We start from the raw sequence: 27,765 nt of genomic DNA on the forward strand, positions 1-27,765 counted from the left end.
TGGTTGCAAACTTATATTTTAATAGCTTAGCTGTCTTCAGCTATACATCCCAGTTACAAATTCAAAATACTCATGAACAACTGTGTGTAGAACCAATTGCATGTGAATGCATTAAATTTTAGTCAATATATTTGTGTCTGCAACATACATTCATATATAGTACCTTTATTCAATTGTACAAGTAAAAACAATTTTCTGCACAGAAGAATTTCCAATTTTCTGGCCAGACTTCTTTTTTAAATAAAACTGAGCTTCAGAAAAGTTCTTGCTTGGATACAAAAATTGTACTAAATACTGAGTTTATAAAATGAGATTAAATTGCACCTTTGATTCTGGTTAACAGAAATAAACAGAGCTAATTACATATCCAGACTGGTCATAAAAGCAAGCTAATTTTTGTTTTTAAATGAAAAAGGAGATTATACGACTCCAGTGTTGCACAAACTGGTTCTTTTGGTCTCGGCACCAGCAATTTCTCTGTACCAGACAGTGGCTCCTGGTTCCATTGCTCAAACAGTTTTCCTTGCTGTTAGAACTCGTACTACAGATCCCACTCCTCCAGCTGCTAACACCTAAGGAACAAGATTTTCAAAATGATCAGACAGTTACTTGAACAATAATTCTGCTTTGAATTTTAAGTTTCAAACTTTTGTTTCTGGGTTTGGCTGATTTTTGGTTGGGGGTGGGGTATTCAAGAAGAGGAGAGATCTCCACAATTCCCCACATTGTAATATGGATTAATAATTTCTCATACCCAATGTTAGCTGTCATTCCATTCAAAATGGATCTATTGGGATAGAAATTCGGTATCTGGATAATGATCTGACTTGGATGGCAACAGTCACAGTTTTAGTTGGTCATCACGACCTACTCATGACTGGCCTCATTTTCTCCAGCCAATCATCAAGCAGTTTAGGTTTACCCAGATTTATCGTGAAATTTCACAACGAGGATCAGTTGCCAAAATGAGGATTTCATTTAATGTAATCATGCTGGGCAACCTGGTATTTTGGGCTATCTTCACAAGCATAATACTCTACTCTCTTCTGTCATATGCTTATCCAGCCTCTCCTTTAATACATATACAGACGAACCTCAATTATTCAGCATTCGATTATCCGGACAAGACCGCAAGGTCCTGATGCTTGGCTAAAGTGTTATCCGGCATTCGATTATCCAAACATTCGATTATCTGAACATAACATCCCCGCCATGTTGTTCGGATAATCGAGGTTCCTCTGTACACCAGTTCTCTCAACTACTCCTTGTGGTAGAGAATTCTCTATGCTGTCATCACATTCTGGACGAACTAGTTCCTTTTAAATTCCTTTTTTTTTGAGTAAATCTCTTCTATTGATGTGACTCCTTGCAGTGGAAATGATGTCATTCGAAAGACCCCTCCCAGGTCACAAAGCAGCTTTCTCTCAGTAAGGAGAGAGATGCATTTTTATGGGGATAGCCAGACATTAAGATTCATTCTTGGAAATCTTTTCTGCATCCTCTCCAAAGTATCGTTATGCTTTTTAATAATACGGAGACCAGAATATGTACCTGACCAGAAACATTTGTATGTGGTACAATCCTTGATTATTCCATATTTGGAGTATCACTTTAGCATAACTATTTCTAGAGTGATGGAATTGAGAAATAAAATTGTTAAAAATTAACTGTCACTACTTACAGTTAAGTGACACAAACACACAAATGATGAATATATTTGTACTCCTAGACTTATTTGCTTCTCTACCTCATTTGAATTTATTTTCAACTATTGTAAAATACAACCTTATTTTTCTTATAAAATGTAATACAATTGCAGAAACGAGTCATGACATAAGTTCAGTTCAACTGTAATGAACCCCTTAATAGCAGCACCTGCTTAAAAGGAATCCTTACCTATAACCATAATTAAACCTATTTGAATTGATAAGTTACTAAAGGTTTATTTTATGCTCATGACCCTAGCCTTACTGATGCTGAAGGAACCAATAACAGTGAAAAAGCTTTTGCTCTGAGCACCTGAAACACCAGGAGCTTAATATGCTGTTCACTCTCATTTGAGTAAGCAATGATTGCAATCTTTGTGTGGGCTTGGTACGTGCACGCATGATAGTACAGATACCAAGCATGGTATCATCACTCCAAACAAGATGTATTGATCATAGAATCCCTACAGTGTGGAAACAGGCCATTTGGCCCAACAAGTTCACACCAATCATCCAAAGAGTATCCTAACCAGACCCATCCCCCTACCTTATTACTCTACATGCCCCCAACTAATGCATCTAACCTACACATCCCTGAACACTATGGGAAAATTAGCATGGCCAATTCATCTAACTTGCACATTTTTGGACAGTTGAAGGAAACCAGAGCATTCGGAGAAAAGCCACACAGACACGAGGGAATATGCAAACTAAACACAGTCACTGGAGACTGGAATCAAACCTTGGTCCCTGGTGCTGTGAGACAGCAGTGCTAACCAATGAGTCACCGTAAATCCTAAATTTGTTACATTAAATCATTACAAGAATAAAATATGTAATGATATATGCTGCATCCTTGGTCACTTTTACCCCATCTTATTGAGCAAAACTAAAAAGACAAAATAACTTATTTAGATCCAGTGAGAAATCCCAAATAGGAAATCAGAGGCTTTTTTCCCCACTTCAGTGCTCTCAGCAAATGAGAGCTACCTACTGTCAATCTGAGATTTTTTTGGTCCATTTGCTTTAAATTCAGGATATAATAGTCTCCAAAGATACGCACTAAATTGCATACATTTTATAGAGGTTTTAAGCTAGGGAATAATAATTCTACGCGGGAATTTCTCAGTAGCACCCTAGGTTCACAATCTTCAACTGCTTCAATGAACTTTCTTCCATCAGGTCAGAAGTAGGGATGTTTGTACAATATTCAGCACCATTCAGGAGTTCAGATGCTGAAACAGTCCATATCCATCTGCTGCAAGACCTAGACAATATTCAGGCTTGTGTTGATAAAGGCAAATAACATTCTAGTCACTCTAGTATCAAGCAATTACCATCTCAGAGAGAGAATCAACATTCGCTTGACATTCAATAACTGAATTTTCATCACTGAATCCATCATTATCAACATTGAGCATTGCCATCGGACAGAAACTGAACTATCTACATATTTGCTGTGGCTGGAAGAGCGAGTCTGAGCTCAGAAATTTTGAGGTGAATAATTTACCTCATGTCTTCTCATTGTGTCCATCATTTATAAGGCATAAGCCTGGAATGTGGTGAAATAGTCTCCTGGTGCCTGGATGGGTTAAAATCTAACAACACTCAAGCAGGTCAACATCATCTAGGACAAAGCAGCCCCCTTGATTAGAATTTCAAATACCATTTTCAACATTCACTTCCACAATCACATATGCACTGTAGTAACTCACCAAGACTCAATCATACAGTATAGAAGAGACCCTTAAGCCCATCAAGTTTGTACTGCCAAAAGTTTATTTCTACCTACACTACTTGCACAGCCTTGAATGTTCTAACACCTCAATTGCTCATCCAAGTACTTAAGGGTCAAGAGGTTTTCTGCCTCAGCTATCCTCCAGACATTGCACTTCAGACACCAGAACGCTCTGGGTGAAGACGTTTTTCAACAAATCCCCATTAAATCTCCTGGCTTGCACTTTGACATTATGCTTCTTTGACAACACATTTGAAACTTGCAACCTCAAATCATCTAGAAGGACAAAGTCAGCAGATGCGTGGGAACTCGCAAGTTTCCAACAAATCTCAGTCTGTGTCTCTCGGTCTGCAGTACAAGACAGCAGCTCACCGCCATCTTCGAGGGCAATAAAGGGTCGCAACAAATGCTGCCCTAATCAGGATGTGCACATCACTGTTAACAAATAAAATAGTGTTTTAGTATAGCACACAGGAGCATTACTAAATAAAATTTGGTCAATGAGATTGATATTTTTGGAGCAAGCAAAAGCCAAAGATCTTTAGGGCTGGAATTCTAGAGTTTAGGACAAGGATGGACAGCAAGGAGTTTGCTAGAACATTCAAGTATGTGAGTAAGACAACTTTGAATGAAGATTTCAAAAGCAGCTGAGCAAAGGGCATACTTAACAATGGTACAAAGGTCAAAGCAAGCTCTTAGATCGCACTACAATGCAGTTGGATGCCCATCTCAGGATCAAATAATAAATAAGTCAACAAATTTTCAAGAGCAGGACAGCTGTCAAGGGAACAGTGGAATCCTACAGCTAGCAAGCAGAATTTGCATAACGGATGAAAGACAATGGTTTTCATCTTCTGATATTAAATTGCAATAATGGATGTCTACAAAAGTTGAACAATTTAAAAACAGAAGCAGGGTTGAGAGGGGAGATGGGGGTGTTATCAGCACATGAGAAAACTGTGTTTTTGGATGATGTCACCAAGGGACAACTTCTAGATGAGAACTAAGACAACACAACGAATAGCTCCCAGAGGGATACTACAGGCAATGATGTAGAACTGGAAAGAGAAGTCATTTCAGCCAATTCATCAAAAGAAAAATTTGATGAAAAAGGAAGTGAGTCCAGTACAGATACATTGGAGAAGGATGGCATGGCCAAAGATTGCAGGCAGGTCAAGAACAAGATATAGTTTGCCATTGCTAAATAAACCGCCATTTTCAACTTTGGTGACAAGGGCTACTTTGATATTGTGCTAATCGTGGAACCAGATTGGAGGGATTCAAACGTGGAGAGCCTGGAAAAATTGGCTAGGATTTGAATGCAAATATGTCTTTTGTTGGATGCCAGCTTTAGAAAATCCAAAGTGAATTTTGGAGTTGCCAATGCATCATTCAGCATGCCAGCTTTGCTTTAAAATAAACCAAAATAAAAGCAGTAACATTCTGAAAACCAGAGGGAAAACTGAGCACCTCAATTGGTCTATGGTGCCACCTAACAGAGCAGGACATTTTACACATTTTTGACTGACACTGAATAAGGTTAACCAAAACTCTGCTGCAAGTGTCCTACACCAATTCCCATTCATCTATCACCCACATGACTGCTGACCAAAATGAGTCACCAGTTAAGCAAAGAGAAGCTAGTGAATTTTCATAAATAATAAACAAGGTGGTTAAAGAATATTTAATCAGTAAACATAATTGTCATGGTAAATCTTGAATCTTTATGGAATAAGTACAATATAGAAACAAGAGGGATCCTGTGGCAAATGGTGGTTCAAATTCCACCTGCTCCAGGAGGTGCGTAGTAACATTGCTGAACTGGCTGAAGAGAAAATATCTCGACTAAACGGGCACCACTGCCAACTTGCAGTATCACATATTAATGTGTATTCCAGACAAGGACGGAATTTTAACAGGCAATAACAGGTAGCTTGAGATTAGGTGTGTATTTAAAACTACAAAAAAAAACCATGAAATACACCGCAAGCCCACCTCAATGTGCTAATCCTGGTACGTGAGAATATGGACAAGAAACCTGCTTCCTGAAAGTTATTGCAGGTGGACAGCTTTTTGGTCCAATCGACATGCTTAGAAAATGCTAATGAGGTTTTGAAAACTGATTGAACTCTGTTGCAATTTTAACCAACGCAGTGCAGGTCTCCAAAGCTTTGGGAAACTGATAACGAAAACAAACAATTCAAGGTGTGTATTTAACAGTTCACTTATTGATAATAAACATTAGGTTGAGCCTTCTTATTTTAATACTTAATTTTTCCAACCCAGATGCCTCCAATACCAATCAGTATGGATGACAGTTTGAATTTATTCAATATAACGCAAGAAAATAAGTCACAATGCATGACTGTTAGTGTGCAGTTGAGAGATCAATGCAGGCACAGAAGAGGCTGCAACAAGCTTGACCAATATCATTTTTTTTTTTAAAAAAGTGAAAAGTTCTGTTTCTCTGACTTTCAAAATGGAAGTATTTCCACAGGCTGAGATTGTCACAACAGTTAGTGGTAGATCTGTTCCAGCTTCCTCAAAGATGATTTACTAGCTACAGATTACCAATGACTAATTGTGAAAAGCATCCTCAATATTTTTGGCCCTTAAATGCTTCTGGGTCTCAACCAGACGTGTCAAGATCTTTCATTTAGCTATACATAAAAATGTAAGGAAAAGTACAACTGGATTGTTTGCCAAGACCAGAATTATGTGAATATTTTGCAATGGCAATAACCAGGATGAATGGATGCTTGGATTCCCGTAGGTACAAGGTACCATTGATTACATGTGTCATGCCAAGCACCATCGCAGAGTTTTTATTAACTGCAAACTGTTATTCATCAACAAGAAAGCCATAAGAGGCTTGTACAGGTCTGTGCCAGATTCCCTGGAGCCTTCATGATTCATTTAAATTGCAGCAGGAAGAATATTTTTAAAACTATGAACTATGAGTTCATCAGATATAGATAAAGCCTGCATGTATCGCCCATTTCAAATTCGGCCGTCACATTGAACAACTATATCCTTTGTAGAGCAGTACATCAGCAGTGCTGTCAGACAGGGGTCCCAGAATTTGGATCCAATGATTTGACGTTTACAGGAGATAAGGTAAACCCATCTGTCATTTCAAATGTAACTCGAGTCACCTATGATGAAAACTCAATGAGAACTGAGTACACTTTAAAACCTTAGCGCGTATTGAGAAGATTTGTAGCTCAGGTTGAGGTTTTGGATGTAGGTTTGCTCGCTGAGCTGGGAGGTTCATTAAACTTTAAAATCTACATAACTAACAGTTGCATCATTGAACAAACCACAATGCTGACCGTGTACCTAAGGGGCTAGATACATGTGGAGATATCTTCAATATTCACTAGTAAGAGTCTGCATAATTATTTGCACAACAGTGGGGACTGTAAGTACAGAGCCATCAAAAAGCTGCACTCTCATTTGTAGATAAAAGCAGCATGGAAAAGGAAGGAGGATGAAGGAAAAGGGGATGAAAATGCTGATCCTGGTACCGGCGTGCTCCAATATTGAAGGTTCACTTAGCGTAAACCACGTGAAACAAAATCCTTCAGTCTGCTACAGTCATCAGGACTGCTCAGCCTGTGCCACTCTCAACTACCATTTGCACTAAACTGTCCTTTATCGCTCATTCATCCATTCAGTGCACATCCACCCAATTAGTCTAATTATAAATCACCATTCATCAGAGAACTCAGGAAAGTGTCGGATTACATTCAGGATGCAATAATGGATAAGATGTGAAAGTAAAGCTGATCAATTATTTTGAGGCTTATTAAATGAAAACTTAGTTTGCCAAACTCTCATTAGCATACCCTTTGTGAATTACAATTTCTTGAGTTTTTTTTACAAGCATCTACTGAAATAATACATAGTAGATATAGGTCACTCAGGATTCTCCCCATTGTGATGGTTTTCATTTATGTCCTCTATTGTTTAGAGCTTAAAAGTACTGCAAAAGACTTGTGATCATACAGGGCAGACTGGCCATCAAATGAGACAGTATTTATTATTGCACTACAGGTTGGGAATTGTGCAGGTGCCTAAAGTGCACCTACTTGACCTCCCTCTTGCTTTCATCCCTGCTAAAACTATATTACAGACTTCCCTGGTGGAGATCAGTACTGTATTGTAAGGTCACTTGGCACAGACATTTGTCATAAGCAAGCATAATATATCTTAGTATCTGGCATTCTTCTTCACAATAAAAACACTCCAAAAGGGTCAGTATTATGACAATGCTCCCTGGCATGGACTGTCCACACTGCAACTGCTACTGTTTGCTCATGCACACGTGAGATGTGAATCAAAAACAACTGACTATCAAAATGGATACACCAAAGTCAGAAAGCTTGCACTGGAAGACAAATGCATTCCCTATAACAGTGTAATTCACTCTGACTGGGAAATTGTCCTCATGCAAATCCAGAAACAGTAAAAGCCCCAAAATGCAAAAAAAACCCAGGGATATCTGATTGCCAATAACTGTAGTATTACTACAATCATACTTGATTCTATTTCAATGACTAAACAAAATGTAGGCTTCTGCCACTTATATCTGTAATTTTATCAGCTATCTGCAAACTCCGTTTTGCAATCTCCAACCGAGAGAAATGCAGATACGCAACTTACTGCTGGGCAACCGTCGACTGGACTATTTGTTGACTTCCAACTTATTTTCTTCCCTGTAGTAATTCTGGGAATGTATTTTTAAAAATTCATTCATAGAATGTGGGCATCACGAGTACGCCCAAATTTGTTGCCCAACCATTACTGCCCCTGAAAAGTGGCAGAGAGCTGCATTCTTAAACCACTGTACTCCATGCGGTGTAGATAGAAGGGAGAATCATTTACTCTGGGTGTTGCCCTTGCATTATTGCCCCTCATTCACCTTGAATACCTTCAATTCCCATTTGTAACTTTTCCTTTTAAATACAGAATTATGCTGGTGTGCATCATCTTTGCTGGCCAACTGAAGAGACAGAAAATCTGAAAGTCAACATTAATTAGTTCAATAAAGTACAGATTGCAAATTTAACGTGCAGAGTTGCCTGCAAGATTCTTCCCCACATTAAACCCTTACCTATTTTCTCAGAAGCTGCCAAGTTGGGTTATAAAATAAATGTAAAAGAATCACTGATCTTACACTGATGCATGATATTTTCCACTAACCTTTTCATGCCACTGTAGTAAAATTGCACTGTTGTTTTCTGATGGTTTTTCGAAGCCTTTGTAGATGTACTTCATCAGGAGGTCAATGCTATTCTTGTCAAGGGATTGAACAACCTTTTCAATATCATTACTTTTAAACGAAGTCAAAACTTTAAGAACAGTATTTTCTGCCCGATCCTGTTAAAATCAAAAATAAACTGTCAGTGCCAATTATAACATACTTCCAATTATGATCAAAATTAACATTCTATTTGTATTTCTTTGCTTTAGACATGAACTGGGCAGAGGCACCAAGTTACTAGAACTGTACCAAATTGACAAGTCACAAGCGAGGTTCCTAGATTGAGTAAATTTAAGGACAGTGGAGTTCAAAGTTATATAGAATATTTTCAACAAGGCAGCTCACATGTACTTTCTTCCAACAACAAGCCCCAGCCCACAATAAATCACGTGCACCAAATGTATCCATATTGACAGAATGTACAGGTTAAATGTATGTATAGAAATTCCTCACCTTAAGTTAACACTCCCAAAAACACAGATTTGCTTTTAAATTGTTTATTCTTCTGAGGCAGTAGTGTAATGGCACTGTCACAGCACTAGTAATCCAGTGGCCCAAATTAATGCTCTGGAGGTAAACACAAAATGCTGAAGAAACTCTCAACGGGTCTGGCAACATTTGTCAAAAGGGAATCAGTTTAATTGTACAAGCCCTGTCTGACTTCTTCAAATCCCACCAGATCCATAACATTAACACTGCTTCTCTTTCCATAGATGCTGCTAGGCCTGCTGAGTTTGTCTAGCATTTTGAGTGTTATAGAATCATAGAAATGTACAACACAGAAACAGCTTTGGTCCAACTCAGCCATACCGACCAGATACCCCAAGCCAATCTAGTCCCAACTGCTAGCACCTGACCCATATTCCTCCAAAACCTCCTTATTCATATACCCATCCAGATGCCTTTTAAATGTTGCGATTGTATCAGCCGCCACCACTTTCTTGGCAGCTCATTCCACACACATACCACCCTCTGCGTGAAAAAGTTGTCCCTTGTGTCTCTTTTATATCTTCCCCCTCTCACCCTAAACTTATGCCCTCCAATTCTGGACTCCCCCACCCCAGGCAACAGACTTTGCCTATTTATCCTATCTACACCCCTCACAATTTTGTAAACTTCTATAAGGTCACCCCTCAGCTGTCGATGCTCCAGGGAAAACAGCCCTAGTCTATTCAACCTCTCCCTATAGCTCAAATCCTCCAACCCTGGCAACATCCTTGTCAATCTTTTCTGAACCCTTTCACGTTTCACAACATCCTTCTGATAGGAAGGAGACCAGAATTGCATGCAATATTCCAAAGGTTTTTTTAGATTAGATTAGACTTACAGTGTGGAAACAGGCCCTTCGGCCCAACAAGTCCACACCGACCCGCCGAAGCGCAACCCACCCATACCCCTACATTTACCCCTTACCTAACACTACAGGCAATTTAGCTTGGCCAATTCACCTGACCCGCACATCTTTGGACTGTGGGAGGAAACCGGAGCACCCGGAGGAAACCCACGCAGACACGGGGAGAACGTGCAAACTCCACACAGTCAGTCGCCTGAGTCGGGAATTGAACCCAGGTCTACAGGCGCTGTGAGGCAGCAGTGCTAACCACTGTGCCACCGTGCCGCCCACTAAAGTTAGGTGGCCTAACTAAAATTCTGTGCTCATGTCAGACTTCCAACAACTGTAATAGATTGATTTTATTCAAACATCTGGAGACATAGATTTGAATCGCACTATGACAGACGAAATTTGACTTCAATAAAATCTAGAATCAGAAGCCTATTGTCAGCCTTGCAACAATCATCAACTGGTGACCCAATCCATCTGGTTCTCGAATGCCCTTTAGGAAAGATAATCTGTCATCTTTACATGCTCCAGACCCACAGCAACGTGGTTGCATCTCATGTCCTACAAAAAGACCAAACTAGTTGTGTCAAACTACTATAAAGTACCAGAAAGAAATAAAATCAGATGACCACCTGCTATTGACATTGCACACCAGAAATATCAAACACAGCCAAGTTGACCTGCAAAGTCCTCCGTGCAAACATGTGGGGGCTCGTGCAAATTTGAAAGATCTGTCCCACAGACTAGGCAAGCAACAGCTTGATAGTCATCCTATCAGAATTATACCTCAGACCATGTCCCAGACAACACCATGGGTATGCCCTATCACACTGGTAGGACAGATCCAGCAGAGGTGGTGCCACAGTGGTGTACAGTAGCAAGGCAATTGCTCTGGGAGTCCTCAACATTGATTCCAGTCTCCATTAAGTCTCAGTGCATCAGGTCAAACATGGAGAAGGAAAACCCCTGCTGAGTAACACCTACCATGCCCCCTTGACTGATTAATCAGTACTCTTTTCCACATTGAAAATTACTTAGGAAAAGCAAGGAGTGTGGCAAGACAATGTACTCAGAAGAGGACAGTCACTTTAATGTCCATCACCAAGATTGGCTTATTACCACCACTACTTTATCAAGCAGGCAGAATCCTAAAGGACAGGGCTCATGAACTTGGTGGCAGGTGGTGAGGGATCCAACAAGAGGGAAAATTCTATTTGACTTAACCCTCAATCTACCTGTTGTAGGTATGTATATCCATGACCTTATCAGTGGAGTGATCACTGCACAATCATTGTGGAGACAAAGTTCCATTTTCACACAGATTACCCTCATTGTGCTGCGGAATGGAATACACCTTAAATTGATCTAGTGATCAAAATTGAGCTTTTGTGGGCCATCAGCAGAATTGTTTTCAAACAATCTGAAATCTCAAGGAATGGCCTATGCCCCACACTACCACTATCATCAATCTTCAAGCCTGAAAATTAGGTATTACCATGAAGTTAAAACACAGGACTATTTGCACAAAAAAAAGGTACAAGAAACATTCAACAGACAAGGTTTTCTAAACGCACAACCAAAGAAGCAGATCTAAACTCTTCTGTCCTTTCACGTAGTTGTGAATGGTGAACAACAGTTAAACATCTAGCACATGGAGGCTTCACAAATATCCTCATCTTCAACAACAGGAGCCTAGCACATCAGTGCAAAACAGCAAGGCTAAAGCATTTACATTCATCTTCAGTTAGAAATGCAGAGAGGATAATCCATCTCAGCCTCTTGAGGTCCCTGGTATTACAGGTGCCTGGCTTCAGCCAACTCTATTTTCTCCACTCTATCAAGAAATGGCAGAACATTCCAGTAACAGTACTGAGGAAATTGTGTTTCAGGCTGTTCCAGTAAAGCTACAAAACTGGCATTTATCCAACAATCTGAAAAACTGCTGGGATACGACATGTGCATAAAACTCAGGTCAGTCAATTACCACCTTATCAATCTATTCTCATCAACCAAGTGATGGAAGGGGTGGTTGACATTGCTATGAAGCAATACTCACTTAGCAATAACCTGCTCAATGCCACTCATTACGGGTTTCACCAGGGTCACTTCGCTCCTGACTTCATTACAGCATCGGTTCAAACATGGACAAAGGGACTGAGGATTCAGACAGATGAGTGGGTGCTGCCCGAGTATCAACCATCTTTAGTTCTTCATCAATGACCCCCCCACCTAACCTTCCATCATAAGATCAGGTGCTCCCTGACAACTGCATAATGTTCATCATCAATCGGAAGTACTCAGCTTCTGAGGCAATTGATGTTCATGCATAACAACCTCCAGCCTTGGACTGATCAGTAGTAATTAGTGCTAGCCAATGACCATTTCCAAAATAAAAATCTAATCAGTGCCACTTAATATTTAAAGGTATTACTACTGTTGAATCCTCTAATATCAACATTCTGGAGGTCACTGTTGATCTGAAACAGAACTGGGTCAGGTATGTGAAATACAAGAGTTAAGAAGCAATTAGGGAATTTTGTGACAAGTCTCCCTTCTCCCAAATACCTGCCCACCATCTAGAAGGTATAAGTCAAGATACCACTAATCCAGAATCTGGTTTCCAGCATCTGCAGTCATTATTTTTACCTCGTTGATTTTAACCCTACTGCGAATCCTCTTGCAAGGATGCCTGCCTTGAAGAAGTTTTCCTCCTCTCTCTCCACCTTCAGGCTCACTGCCTTTATTCCTGATGAACATCGATTTCACTGCTCCTTGGATGCTGCCTGAACTGCTGTGCTCTTCCAGCATCACTAATCCAGAAATAAGTCAAGATACATTTGTCTGGATGAGCATAGTTCCAACACCACCCAGTTGGGGAGGGAGAGGGCTTTGCTGGGGATCAGTGTTGTGGACAGAAACAAGCTATGGAACCTAACTCCACACTTCGTACATTCACTAAAGAGAAAATTTCATTCACTAAAAATTACAATTTTAAAGAGTGGAACTAGGAGATTAGGTGAGGAATTAATATGAAGAGACACTGAGGCACAATTCACTCTCCTGTGTGATTGTGCACTGAGATAGTACATGCCCTGATTGATTTAAGTGCAAAACCCCAATCCCAAGGTGGATCAGATTATAAACAAATAAAATTGAGCAAATAAAGTTTTAATTTTTACAGATTTGCCACACTTAAGTTATGCTATTAAGCAAAATGAATAAAACTGACTGCCCATTAATCTAAACTGTAGATAATGTTTATCCCAATTTCAATGCAAATTGAAATTTCAAGCCCCCACAGATAAACTTTACCAGTAAATAAAATCTGTGTACCAACATTTCAGTTCTGGACTGTGTACAAATTCTCAGGTCACTCCATACAGATCGGGGCAAAACCCAAGAAACAGCTGAGAACAAAATTACTTCAGATTCTAAACTCCAAAATGCTGCAAGGATAAAGATATTTCCTCCTTCAGCCTTACCTTAACAGCTTGGTTCTTCGTATTAATTGGAGGATTTTTCAGTGCTGCTTGGAGAGCTGCATTCAGATTTCCTGTGCACAGACATTAAGGAAACAACCAATTTCATATTTTACCCATAATGCAGGGCACCAAAAAAACTAATTTGTCTCTTCCAAACATTAGTCTCAAATATATTATGCCCACCTGAGTATGCAGCCAGAGTCTGATATCTCCTTCAAAAGTTGGCACCTCTGCTATTGCAGTGACACTCCCTCAGTACTGAAATGTTTGATTTGGTTCTTGTGTTCAAGACAAGCCACAGCTGACATAACTAGACCAAGTTCACTCATAACACACAGAACAGGAGGGGAACTGGCAATTATTGAAATTGAAAATACGGCAACTAATCAACCTTCCATTTACATCAGCTATGAGCAATATTTAGCCAAGAAGTGAAATCATATTAGGTAAAGTATTTCAGAAAAGGAGAAGTGATATTGCAAACAAATGAAAGCATTGTTTAACATATTGTTAAAGTCTTTTAAGTAAACAATGGGCCATTGATTGCTCTGGTAAGACACCTAAGAGCATATTGTGATGGCCTGCGAGCTAGTGGTAGTAAGGAGAATTCTTGTTTATTTAAAACATCTTTGGAATCTGTAATTTCTTTCATGAATGTTTGAGAAGAACCTTTAAGAATTTGCAGCAATTGCTGAGCAATCCATTATAAATTTAAATAAGAAATATCGTCTGCGTGACTTGGTGAGTTGACAGCAGTTCCATAAGGAAAGACGTTAACATAGAATGTAGGCTAAACAGACAGACCTGCGAGTAGGAGAGTTTGAAAGTCAAGGAATTAAGCACCCAGATGTAGATACAATGACAAAATAGGAAGGACAGTTCAGAATTTGTCTGAGACTTCAGCAAAGGTCTACAAACAGTTTTCAGTTTGTTAGCAATTCCAGAACATTTTGGGAAAGGAAAGCTTTAGTGAGCTAAAAGAAGTAGAATCCTAAAAAGTGATGCAAATAGCTCGGTCATGCAAAAAAAATGAGAGCTTGCATCAGAGAACCAGATTGTGAATTGGATGTTTTTGGTATTGAAAAGGAACTCAGGGAAACTACATCAAAAGTAATGAGATCCAAATGAGAGACAGAGTGGTGCAGGTGCCTGTAATTACATAGGATGTATCATTGTTGCAAATTAGATCTACCTTTTCATTTATATAACTTACCTGTATGTGTTCCAATTTATGTGGAAATAAAACGAAATCTTGTTAGCAATTTCTTCGTTAGAAGATCATTTGGTAATTACTACACTATATTAATGTAACTTCATTTGCTGACTTGACCATTCAAATTTAGGGTTTATATTTTTGAATGTCAGGTTGTAGAATGTATAAAATGATAATATTGCAGAGAATGAAACAGGACTATCAGCTATGTATTTCTTCAATCAAACAGAAGGACTGAGAGACAAAGAGCAAGATCGAGGAGGAAATGTAAATTAAAGAGGATATATTTACTATCAAATCAGAAACAAAGGATAAACAATTGCATTAATGGAAAGGGAACTAAACTTAACATTATTGGTTAATTTTAATGAAGAACTAAAACATGAAAATGCAATCCTTTCAATCATTAACTTTGCATCAAAAAGATGTTTGAAAATAATTAGCACTTAAATATCAAAAAGGATAAAAGGCCTGAAATGAATCAACTTTGCTTTCGAGCAAGTGTAAAAAGACTTATTTATTAAAAGCCAAAGAGCTTTCTAATGAATAAAATGACACTTTAAGCCAATACCCATCTGTCCCTTGAGTGAATGTCACATGGCATGATTGTGATAGCAAGTATGGGACTTACCTTTGGTGTCCTGATCAATATTTAGCCTTCAATCAACACAAAAGATAAATTATCTGGTCATGATCAGATTGTGATCTTGTTTGTGCAAGATTTCTGAATATAAATTGGCTGCCACCTTCCCCACAAACAAGCATAATATCTAACTTAAAAAATAATAATTTGAGATGCTCTCCAGATTGGATGAATACAACATGCTTAAAAAGCAAAGGAGCACCAAAGTTAATTTATAACCAATAAAATGACAACTAGACTGTATTCATAAAAATCAATGAACAATGCTACTCATTACTGTAACAATTGCATTAGAGGATAGTATACTCTACACTGCCTCTCCAAACATGTTAATATACATTAAAGGTTCCCTGAATAAGATCTTTTGTCCCCACAGCCACTATCAACCGGGCGGACAAGGGCAGCAGTTTCATGGGAACACCACTATCTACGAATTCCCCTCCAATTCATAGATCATCCTGATTTCTGGAACTTCCTTCCTGGCAGCGCTATGGAGACTGCATCAGTTCAAGAAGGCACCAATATCCCAAGGATAATTAAGAATCAGCAATAAATGCTGACTGGACATAAATGCTGGCCGTGTCACATGAACAAAGAAAATACAAATTAAGAACAGCAGGCCATTCAGCCCCTTCAGCCTGCTCGCCATTCAATAAGATCATGGTTGATCTGATAGCAGCCTCAGCTCCACATTTCCGTCTATCACAATAACTTTCATTCTCTCGATAGAGAATTTACATCCAATTTAGATTCATAGAGATGTACAGCACAGAAACAGGCCTTCTGGTCCAATTCATCCAGGCTGACCAGATATCCTAAATTAATCTAGTCCCATTTGCTAGCATTTGGACAATATCCCTCCAATCCAGTCCTATTCATATACTCATCTGGGTGCCTTTTAAATATTGTAACTAAAGCAGTTTATTCCATATATGCATCACCCTCTACGTGAAAGAGTTGCGCGTTTGGTTTTTTTCTTAAATATTTTTCCTCTCACCTTGAAGTCATGGCCTCTAGTTTTGGACTCCCCCCACCCAGGGAAAAGACCTGGTCTATTCATGCTATCCACAACCGTCATGATTTTATAAACCTCTACAAGGTCATTCCTCAGCTTCCGAACCTCCAGGGAAAATAGCCCCAGCCTGTTCAGCTTCTCCCTATAGTTCAAACCCTCCAACCCCAGCAGCAACCTTGTAAACCTTTCTGAACCCTTTCAAGTTTCACAACATTGTTCCTATAGCAGGGAGACCAAAATTGCATGCAGTATTCCAGAAATGGCCTAATCAATACCCTGTACAGCTGCAACATGACCTCCCAACTCCTATACTTAATGCAGAGACCACTAAAGGCAAACATACCAAACACCTTCTTTGCAATCCTATTTATCTGCAACTCCACTTTCAAGGAATATTTAATGACTCTGCTTCCACCTCAGAGTCATAGTTGTACACACATAAACAGACCCTTCAGTCTAACACGTCCATGTCAACCAAATTTATTAAACTGAATAGTCCCATTTGCCTGTGTTTGGCCAATATCCCTCTAAACCTTCCTTATTCATTTATCTGTCCAAATTTATTTAAATGTTGTTATTGTACTGGTCTCTACTATGCTCTTAATAATGTTTAACTCTAAAATTCAGATGCTATGAATGCTGAAATGACAATAGATGATAATTTCTGACCAAATTTGCATAATTTAGTTCCACATCATTGATGACAGGAATACTTTATTCCCCATTTCTATTTATTTGGGCATTTAACATTTGGCCTCCCTTATGGATCTCAGAACATTCATCCTACTTACTGGCAACTAGTCTAAAAACAAATGCAGCCATTTTGCTGACATTTGGAACCTAAAATACTTCAGATTCTTTGTGAATAATAGTGAGATTATTCTTTTTAAAACTCTCATTGCCAACAACCATTTAACCTTAACAAGATGAGCGAATGCTGCTCTAAGTTTGGACATAAACACTATCCACAAGGAGAAAGTGAGGACTGCAGATGCTGGAGATCAAAGCTGAAAATGTGTGGCTGGAAAAACGCAGCAAGTCAGGCAGCATCCAAGGAGCAGGAGAATCACGTTTTGGGCATGAGCCCTTCTTCAGGAATCCACAAGGAACCAGTCTTGTTAACTAACATAAACTGACTCAACCAGCAAAGCCATTCATAGTAAAACAAATTGTCATGTCTCTAACCAGAACAGAAGAGATCCACAACAAATATATCTCTTCCTCAGCAATGATACACAGATTGAAGCTGTAAAGCCTGGTGTGGAAACAAACACATTAATTCACAGAGGTTACTGAAAAAGCTCAGACCTAAGGAAGGGTCACCAGGCCCGAAATTTAACTTTGTGTTCTCTTCACAAATGCTGCCAGACCTGCTGAACTTTTCCAGCAATTTCTGTTTCTTATTTACAGCATCCACAGTTCTTTCAGATTTTCAATGTTCATTCACATTTTACCATTTATTAACTTCTCAAACATTCACAGCTTACCACTATGCAATCTGTAAGTAATGAACTGACTGAATAATTTATTACTAAACAAGGTCAGATACCATATGGCACAGAATCAGGCCATTTGGTTCAACTAGACAACAGTTATGCCCCACTCAATTCTCCTCCCATCTTTTGCCACTTAAACCTGTCATCATAATCCTTTATTTCTTGGTCTTTTATATGCAGCTATTCATGCACTCTATCATAGTGAGTGGCACTATACTATGCAGCATACAACTCTCATTATGCTCTGCTGCATTTACCCAATACAAATGGCCCATTAACAAAGATGTTTGACATCACCAATGTGTACACTCGATTTAATAACTGAATCTTTTTAAAATCTCAATGATGTTATAGAGTGTATAACTTCCCAACGAACTTTAAACTAAACTTCAGTACTGTTCCTTTATAAAATTACAAAGTGTTAATTTAGAATCACTGAGTCCCTACAGCGCAAATAGAGGCTATTTAGCCCCTCAAGTCTGCACTGACCCTCCAAACAGCATTCCATTCGAGGATTCCTCTCTCAAACCCAACTAATCCTCTAACTCCAGAATTACTAGAGTTAACCCACTGAGCCGGTAAAACCTCGACACCATGGGGCAATTTAGCAACAACAATCCACCTAACCTGCACATTTTTGGACTATGGGAAGAAACCCACATGGGCACAGGGAGAATGTGAGCAAACTCCACAGTCATCCAGGGCTGGAATGGAACCTGGATCCCATGCTCTGAGGCAACAGTGTTAATTTAAATAATCTATCCAAATGGAGTCTCAGTGAGACTAAACAATTACCACAGTACATTTCAAAGTTATTCATGGCATACAAAGCACCGAAATATCCTTGATGTATGACAAAAAGCTTTACCAATGCGCACCCTCCACACAATAGTACTAATCCCAGTAATCTCAATTTTGGGATGAGAGGTTGGCAGTTGGATGAAATACAATAAACAATTTAGCAATATTGGGGTAAAGTTTAAAAAAGTAAATTAAAGATTTTTTTTAAGGATAACAGATAGCAGAGGAATTTTAGATGTGCTGGTTTCTTTCTCAACTCTAGGATTCAGCAAATTTGAATGACATATCTAGAATCTTACATTTAATATCTGGAGCTTTAGGTTTGCTGGAAAGAAAACCAACATTTTTAAATTAATGGGATATATCAAAACGTTATTAGAATTTCAGTTTTGAAATCAAACATTCGTTTTTGGTAAAGGAATGATTGTCATTCAGGCCTATGTCAGCTTTGTTTGAGCTCTCCAAGAATTGCTTCCCTATCTCCATAATCCAGCAAATGTTTCCTTCAGGTATTTTGGTCATTCTCCTTTGAAAGTCTTGTCTAATTTACTTCCTTTGTGCCTTCAGGCAATACATTCCAAACGTGCAATTCATCATATGAAAAAAATGTTTCTACTTATCACATTTGGTTCTTTTGACAATCACAAAATCCATGAGCTCTGGTTATCAAACCTTCCTGATTTTCTCAAACTCGGTGATTTTGAACCCATCAATTAAACCTTGCTCTTGACCCTCTCTATTACATGAGTAATAATAGCTTAATTAGCCTCTCCAAATAACAAAGGTTCCTTATTCCCAACACTATTCTCTCATTGTTCTACATCAGCACTAAAGAGGTGACAACATTCCTAAAACATGATTTTCTCAATTCAACATTATGGTTGAAGCCAAGCAGGCTTTTGCACTTTATCGGTAAGGTTGAGGTTTAAATGGCCTGTTCAATTTGCTTGGTATCTTTCAAGATAAATTTACATCCCAATCCCAGGTCTCTGTTCCCTCAAACCCTCTAAAAATTAGGTAATTCAGGTGTCTCTTGATTAGATTAGATTAGACTTACAGTGTGGAAACAGGCCCTTCGGCCCAACAAGTCCACACCGACCCGCCGAAGCGCAACCCACCCATACCCCTATATTTACCCCTTAGCTAACACTACAGGCAATTTAGCTTGGCCAATTCACCTGACCCGCACATCTTTGGACTGTGGGAGGAAACCGGAGCACCCGGAGGAAACCCACGCAGACACGGGGAGAACGTGCAAACTCCACACAGTCAGTCGCCTGAGTCGGGAATTGAACCCGGGTCTACAGGCGCTGTGAGGCAGCAGTGCTAACCACTGTGCCACCGTGCCGCCTTCTCACTCTTCTTCCTCAAATGAATCACATCACTACTTCACTCAAGAAAAAGGTTCTTATTTTAAAAGTTGTTCTTAGTTAAATTCTGGTTAGACCCTCACAAACTTCATATTAACATAGAAAGCCGGAAACTGATTATGGTTAAAAATAAAGAAAATTCAGGCAGTGAAAGCAAGCAGAAAAGTTTCAAATGAGCTCAGAACCAGAAGCAGAACCTATAAAAGGGAAGTCATGAGTGATGAACAATAAAAAAAACCAATGAGCAACCTGGAATAACAGTATTAATGTGCGGAAGTCACAGTCACCAGCAGTGTAGATGTCTACAGCATTCATTATGAACACCTCTAACAAATCATACGTTTAACCTTCTGTTTTAAGAGCAACTTCAGCTTCTGCAATTTGTCCACATTACTGAAGTTCCAGTGCAAATTTTGCTGTGCTGAATCTAAAACCTTGACATCATTTTTTAAGCATAATGCTCTGAATTAAACATAATGGTTGTTTATCTAACCAGACTTTTGGACTTATTAGTCATTGCATTGCCCCAGATGGCGAGGCAAATTTCTTAATATTTCAATAATGCACTGTCCAAGCATTTACAAATAAAAATACAATTTCTTTTCAGAGCAAGGAAGTAGGGCATTTTAAATCAGGTCTCAGTCCACAAGCCAGGTTATACATACTGAATGGCTCAAATTTCAGGTGACTATATGCCGTGTTCACAGTACCCCAAGACTTATGTAACAAACAGAAACTTGACTTCTGTAAGAAATCAATAATTGCTACTTCCACAGATGAAAAGTTTCAGTTATGGAAAGAGGATAGGGCTATGGGGACTATTTTTCTTGGGCAGAAGGCAGCTAAGTGAAAAATTTGATAGGATTTTTCAAAATCATGATGTTTCTTCATGAAGTAGAAGACAGAAATTGTTTTATTTGTGAAAAGACCAAACATCACAGAGCAGATTTTAAAGTGTTTTCAAAAGCAGCAAATGTTGGGTGAGATAAAGCTTTATCACACAACAAGAAGTCTGGGTTTGGAAGGCACAGCCTGGAGGTGTGGTGGATGCAGCTTTAATTAAGGAATTCAAGAGTAGTGGATAGTTGCTTAAATAGGAACAATGTTCAACGTTATGAGGAAAAAAGGAAGGAGTTTGGCAGTTTAGTCAAAATGTTCAGAAAGCCAGTGTAGATATGAGGAGCTCAATAGCCTCCTCTGCACCATAACATGTATTCAAGTTTCCTGTAAATTCATATTTGAATCACAGATTTTTGCTGCTGCCACAGCTCAATTTAATAAAGCCACAAGTTGGAACTTCTGTGACAGTAGTGCATTTTTCCTACACTTTCTGCTCAACTCTGCCAAAACGTTTGACTGCAGTAGCCCTCAATTACTCAGCTCATTAGTACTGCCCTCGCTTTGTCCCAATCCTTCCAATTTAATCATAACCAATGAATCTTCAACATGCTTTCTCTTTTCACACTGCTCTGTTCTGATATCACCCAAAAATCTAACTTTAGTCCTTGCTTCTTTCTCAAGATATTGGTCTTTAGGCAATATCTTTGAAAGATAATGGGTCAGCTTCCATGCATATTCTACACATTCCTCCTCATAGGTTACAATTCTCTCAGGCTTTACATTCACTATAAACTCTAAAACTGTCTCCTGCACACCATGATTTATAGATGATTAATATATCTTGAAATGCAACAACCCTGAGACAGGCCCATGGGCAACCCACTACAAACTTTCTTCCAGCCCAAAAAATACCCATCAACTATAACTCAGTCAATTTAGGATCCATGTTGTGACTGTCGTTTTCTGTTCATTACCTATCAATCTCTTCATACTTGTGTTCTTCAGCACTGCAACAGCATCATCTGGAAGTCCATGTATATTGCATCAATAGACTTAGCCTCAACAACTGTTATCTCTTCAAAATCTCCAGCAAGTTCGTTAGACATCATTTTGCTGTAACAAATGTGACTATTAATTCCATCGTGAATAATTATTTTTAGACGTTTGCCCAAAATAAACTGTTCATCCAGTCCATGATTGCTGGGCTTAGTTTTACAACCTTCTTTGGAGGAGGACAGAATGTTTGCAATTCTCCAGTCGTCTAGCACCACCCTTTAATCTCAGCATGATTGGAAGATTACTACCAAGGTTTCTGCAATTTCCGCTCCCTTCAATAGCTTTGGATGCATCTCATTTAGTCTGATGCCTTATCAACTTTAAATACTGAGCACATCCAAAACCACCACCTTATCAGTTTTAAACCTTTCTAGTGAGCAAGTGTCCTCCCGTGTCACCATGGTCTAAGTGGAACCTGCCCAGTAGATAAAGACAGATGCAAAGTATTCATTTAGCACCTTGGCCATATCTGCTACTTCCATGCATAAAATCCCATTTTGGTCCCCCATCAGCCCTCCAATTCCTTTTGCCACTTTTTTCATACTGATAATGCTCATAAAAGACTTTGGGTTTTCCAAATGTTAGCTGCCAGTCTTCTTTCATAATCTCTCTACTTTTATTTGCTTTTTCGCCTCCCTTTTGAACCTTCTGTATTCAGCTTGATTCTCAGCTGCATTTACTAATTGACAGCTGTCATAAGGTTTGTTTATTGTACTTTTACTCTGCATTGACCAATGGGATTTTCCATCATCCTAAAACTTGTGATATAATGATCATAGCTGCAAATGTGTTGCTGGTCAAAGCACAGCAGGCCAGGTAGCATCTCAGGAATAGAGAATTCGACGTTTCGAGCATAAGCCCTTCATCAGGAAAGTCTTCCAAGTGTTAACCCCCACTATCATTTGAGCTATTCAGACCACCTTACTTCCAAAAGCAAGATTAATAGTGCCTCCTTTCTAGAAGTTGATATACTGCTGTAGTTTGTTTAACTAGACACACAATCTAGGAATGCCTGCCCCAGTACAACCACAATCCCAATTTATATGCAGGTAATTAAAGCTCCTATTATAACTATGCTATAATATTTACACCTCTAAATTCCTTGCAGATGTTTCTCTACATCCTTCTGACTAATTCGTAATCTGTAGGTTACATCAAGCAATGTAGATACATCTCTCATTCTTTAGCTCTAACCAAATACATTTGGTCTGTGAATCATCTGAAACATCTACCTTTTCTCAGTATTGCAATTAACTACACCTCTAAACTGAAAAACAGTATTCTCCAAAATACCTTATAACCAGAAATATTTTAAACATCCAAGCTTATCCTTCCTAGCCTCTTTTTGCTAAATCATAGTCCCATATGAAAATGGCCCTGCAACCCCACCCCAATCTTAATTATATTCCATACATTCACATACATGCAGTGTAACCCTCACTCAGACAATTCCACATATGGACAACACTAGAGCAGTCAGTCATATGTCTCTCCCAACATTTTTGTAGCCTATTACTTTTGAATATTGTCTCCTTGTTAACACACCCCTGCTGGATTAATTTAAAACCTCTTAAAAGCACAAGCAAACCTTCTCACAAGAAACTCAGCCCTGCTTCTGTTCAGATGTAACCCATCTAGCTGTACAGATGCCATCATCTCCAAAGCTAGCTCAGTGCCTTAGGAATCTAAAGCTTTTCCTACTGCATCTCATGCTAGCCATACATTAGTGGCTTGTTTTCCTCTTTCTGTACACACTTGCATGTGGCACAACAGTAATCCAGAAATTACTACTTTAGAGATCCTAATTGTTAATTTTCAACCTATATGCCTAAACTTTGATTGTAGAATCATACACAGATTATGATCTATCAAGCCAAGTTTCATTTTGGGATCTGACTTGTAACTTGGTATGTGGTTGCTCCCTAAGTTCAACAATGCTGGACAGCAAAAGGAATGTGGACAGCATATGAAAGTTTACAAAGAGAAAAGGATTATAGTGTTGTTTCTTGTAAGGAATGAGCTTTGAAAGGAAGCAGCATCAGAGGAGAGGGAACTACTCACTATATCATCTGGCTGGGGTTGTGGTTTGAACCAGGGAAGAAAGCTGATACAGGAAAACGTTTGGCTTAGCAGACAAGCAGAGAATAAACTGCAAAGCAGTTGAATGAATTGTTCTATTCTTACTGACAAGAAAATTCATCTGCAATCATTGATGTGGCAAAGGTTTAAACTGATGGTTAATAATGAAGGAAAGCTAGGGACTACCTTGGATACGTTAATGGATAAATCTTAATGAGATCAGTAGAAAAGCTAGCTCCAGCACAAGTACAAATGGACAAAATTCTACAGCAAAATTCCCAATATGGCGAATCAACACAGAAAAGGAATACAAAAAAAAAGGATCTAGATACTGGCAATATGAAGGCATAACCTATATATCAAAACAGTGATGTGCAAGTGTGTCATTTCTTTATTTTCAATTGGTTGGACTGGAGCTGAAGATCTTGTCAAGGCTGAAAACCCATCACAGTTATCTTGTACTAGATATACGCAACCAGGAAATGCTGGAATTTGAATGAGCTAGTTCGACATTATGGGAAAAACCAAGTCAATGTTAACATATAAGCAAGATACTGCAAATGCTGGAATTTTTAAATAATGGCATTCCAAAGAACAGTCCTACAGTACTCGAGATATTAATTGCTTCTTTCACACGGAGGCTTTCTGGCCTGCTGAGTTATTCCAGCATGTCCTGTTTATACTCAAACCAAGTCAATGCCAACCACATTCTGTGAACTAAGATAGTATTGGACAGACTTCCCAAATAACTCAACCAGAAGTCCTAACTTTATGAAACCCAGTGAATATGACAAACTCTGATTTCTACACATTCCACGGCAAATCATCTGTTACCATTCCATTTTGCAGATACTAAATGAGTTGAATGTTTCTAGCATTTTCTGTTTTAAAAAATTGTATTTCCAACACCTACAAGACTGCGTTTTCATTTACCACAAATTCAAGCTTGGGTTTCTAATCATATCACTGTAAACAAGGTTAATCTTTTGAAAGCCTCAACATGACACAGCTGTTATCAATAAAGTTAAGTAAAACATTCATTTGAAATGTTGAATCATTTCTCTTCTTTTAAATAATCAATGTAAATTTTTTAGTAAAACCTTTGTTACTTAAAAAGGTTTTATTCAAGATTTTACTTAAATAGATATAAATTTTAATTAAAAAATTATGGGAAGGGAGACAGATTCATGTCTTTTTTTTAAACAATCATTTAACAAAACCACAGGGTTCTGAGCTTGTTGAGAGGCTGACTATTTTCCATATAAATAATATACAAAAAAAGACATTTCTTCTTTTGCACTGGAGTAAGTTACTAAAATATTTAATTAGATTCAACTTGAAAAAAAGACAACACTGAAACCTTAGTTGCAGTACATTTCCTGACGATTGAATCGACATTAGCACACCCTTTTGGGCGGCATGGTGGCACAGTGGTTAGCACTGCTGTCTCACAGCGCCCAAGATCCGGGTTCAATTCCCAACTCAGGCGACTAACTGTGGGGAGTTTGCACGTTCTCCCCGTGTCTGCGTGGGTTTCCTCCGGGTGCTCTGGTTTCCTCCCACAGTCCAAAGATGTGCAGGTCAGGTGAATTGGCTATGCTAAATTGCCCGTAGTATTAGGTAAGGGGTAAATGTAGGGGAATGGGTGGGTTGCGCTTCAGCGGGTCGGTGTGGACTTGTTGGGCCGAAGGGCCTGTTTCCACACTGTAAGTAATCTAATCTAAATCTCAAGACCAACTTCAATATACATCAACACTATCTATTTCCAGTTTCACATCACTCCCCTAATTCTGGCCCTAACATTCTTGATACAATCGTCTTTACCTTTATGGTCCTCAGCCTGACACCTCCATCCTTGGCTCCCTCCAATTTCACATCTACAGAGCATTGACATCATTTAAAAACATGTTAATGATATCAGTTCCCTTTAATTATCACCTCCTCATGCTTCACATTCTCGATTTATACTTAATGGCTTCAAAAATTATGGCCTCAAAGCCATCATGTGCTACAATCACCTTTCAATGACCACATGCCTGTTTATGGACACAGTCCAAAGCTAAATAGTTCACAACTTTGGCATTCTATATGACCCTGATCTGAACTTCTGATCCCTTTTCATCTCAACAAAACATGCTTGTAACATCACGTCATAAACATGCCTCAATTCATCTACTACTGAAATCTGGATAATGCATTTGTTGGTTGTATATTTATTCCAAATCGTTCCACATTGGTGAGCTTCCCTTGTTGCACTGCCTTCAAACTTGAGCTCAACAAAAACAACTGCCCATTTCCTCATCACCAGTTTTGAACTTAGAATGACTTCCATTCAGGCATCGCCAATTTTAAAAGTCTTATCCTTGTTTTAAGTCCATCCATAAACATGCCCCTTGCCCTTTTCCAGTTCAACAATCCTATCATGTCTCTTACTCATTCCCGATTTTCAGTGCTTTACCTCTCACAACCATGAGTTCAGACTCCAGGAATTGAAATACCATTCCCTCCCCTCGTCTTTAGTTCTTCCTTTAAAATGTTGTTTGACGCCTGCCACAGTGAACAAGCTTTTATATTTTGTCCTAATAGAGCCATAGAGATGTACAGCATGGAAGCAGACCCTTCGGTCCAACCCGTCCATGCCGACTAGATATCCCAACCCAATCTAGTCCCACCTGCCAGCTTTGACATTCTGTAAAGCACTCTGGCATTTTACTTAATGCAACCTAGAGCTTGGTTTATCTAATGCAATCCTCAACTATCCCGATTATAACCTGCAAGATATTCCAGCCAGCACATATCCAAATCCCATTCTGCATTAAACAGTACACTTCAGTAACAGCCACCCTCCACTAGTATGAAATACTCACTAAAAGCAAAACAAAATTCTCATCTTTAAACTTTTCCTCCCTGTCCTATGAATTCCCCTGCTCAGTGCGAGGCAGAACTACGACTACCTTAACCTTAACCTGTCTGGCATCCCGCCCTACTCCGGGGCTGGATCTTAAACCAGGTCCTTCGCTGAGTGGGCAATCTCACTGCATGTGTCCCACCCTGGAATGCGATAACTGACACTGTGTAAATACAAGAGATCCTTGCACTAATTCTCGCGACTAAAACGAAACATTTCAGAAATAAACGAAACGATCGTATTAACTGCAGAGGTGCGAATAAAGTAGCGTTCAGGCGGTGTTTAAACCATTGAAATGGAAGTTAAAAAGAACCACGCCCAGAACACAAGAAAATGCAGCGGGTGCAGCCGTCAAAGAGAGAGAGAGAGAGACTTCCTACTGAGCGAATGAGCGGTTCAGAGTCGGTGAGAAAGCAAGCCAACCGGAGTACACAACGCCCGGTACCACTCCCTCCTGGAGTACATCCTCAGGTACCGCTCCTTCCTGAACTGCAGCCGGGGCCTGAAGCCCCGGTACCGCCGCTTTCCCCCCCATCCCCACCCGCGGCCCGGACTCAGGAAGGATATTGCCTGATGGAAGCGTCCACTTCGGCCTCGTCAGGTCCCAGCTGGTTCTCGCCTCCGTCCTCCTCGTCCACGTAGTTGTTCTCGTCGTAGTCATCGACATTAACCCGGCGGAACTTGTCGGTGCTGGTGTTCTTGGACATGTCGCCTGACCGACGGGGACAGACACAAGAGAGCAGCTTCCAACCGTCACTCAGTGAGCTCGAGGCCGCCGCTTCCGCACGGGGCGGTCTGGGGGGAGGGGAG

The 27,765-nt window shown here is 39.4% G+C and overlaps 1 protein-coding gene across 1 annotated transcript; it reads right to left on the reverse strand.

The window, feature by feature from the left end:
- On the reverse strand, positions 1–27,765 carry LOC132819040 (actin-related protein 2/3 complex subunit 5-like). The gene is made up of 4 exons (XM_060830317.1): positions 27,522–27,765; positions 13,535–13,606; positions 8,650–8,826; positions 1–572 (listed from the first exon to the last, which is right to left on the reverse strand). Exons 1-4 carry the CDS (start codon positions 27,660–27,662, stop codon positions 510–512), a joined length of 453 nt encoding a protein of 150 aa, XP_060686300.1. The 5' UTR covers positions 27,663–27,765; the 3' UTR covers positions 1–509.

Source organism: Hemiscyllium ocellatum, chromosome 9 (assembly GCF_020745735.1).
Source record: "Hemiscyllium ocellatum isolate sHemOce1 chromosome 9, sHemOce1.pat.X.cur, whole genome shotgun sequence".
Classification (NCBI taxonomy): Eukaryota; Metazoa; Chordata; class Chondrichthyes; order Orectolobiformes; family Hemiscylliidae; genus Hemiscyllium; species Hemiscyllium ocellatum.

What these genes read in the sequence shown, in the direction of transcription:
- LOC132819040 (XM_060830317.1), bottom strand. Translation starts at nt 27,662, where the DNA reads ATGTCCAAGAACACCAGCACCGACAAGTTCCGCCGGGTTAATGTCGAT. An exon ending in TGGACGCTTCCATCAGGCAA is followed by an intron (nt 13,607 to 27,521) that starts TATCCTTCCTGA and finishes TGTCTGTGCACA; the next exon opens with GGAAATCTGAATGCAGCTCT. An exon ending in CGAAGAACCAAGCTGTTAAG is followed by an intron (nt 8,827 to 13,534) that starts GTAAGGCTGAAG and finishes TGATTTTAACAG; the next exon opens with GATCGGGCAGAAAATACTGT.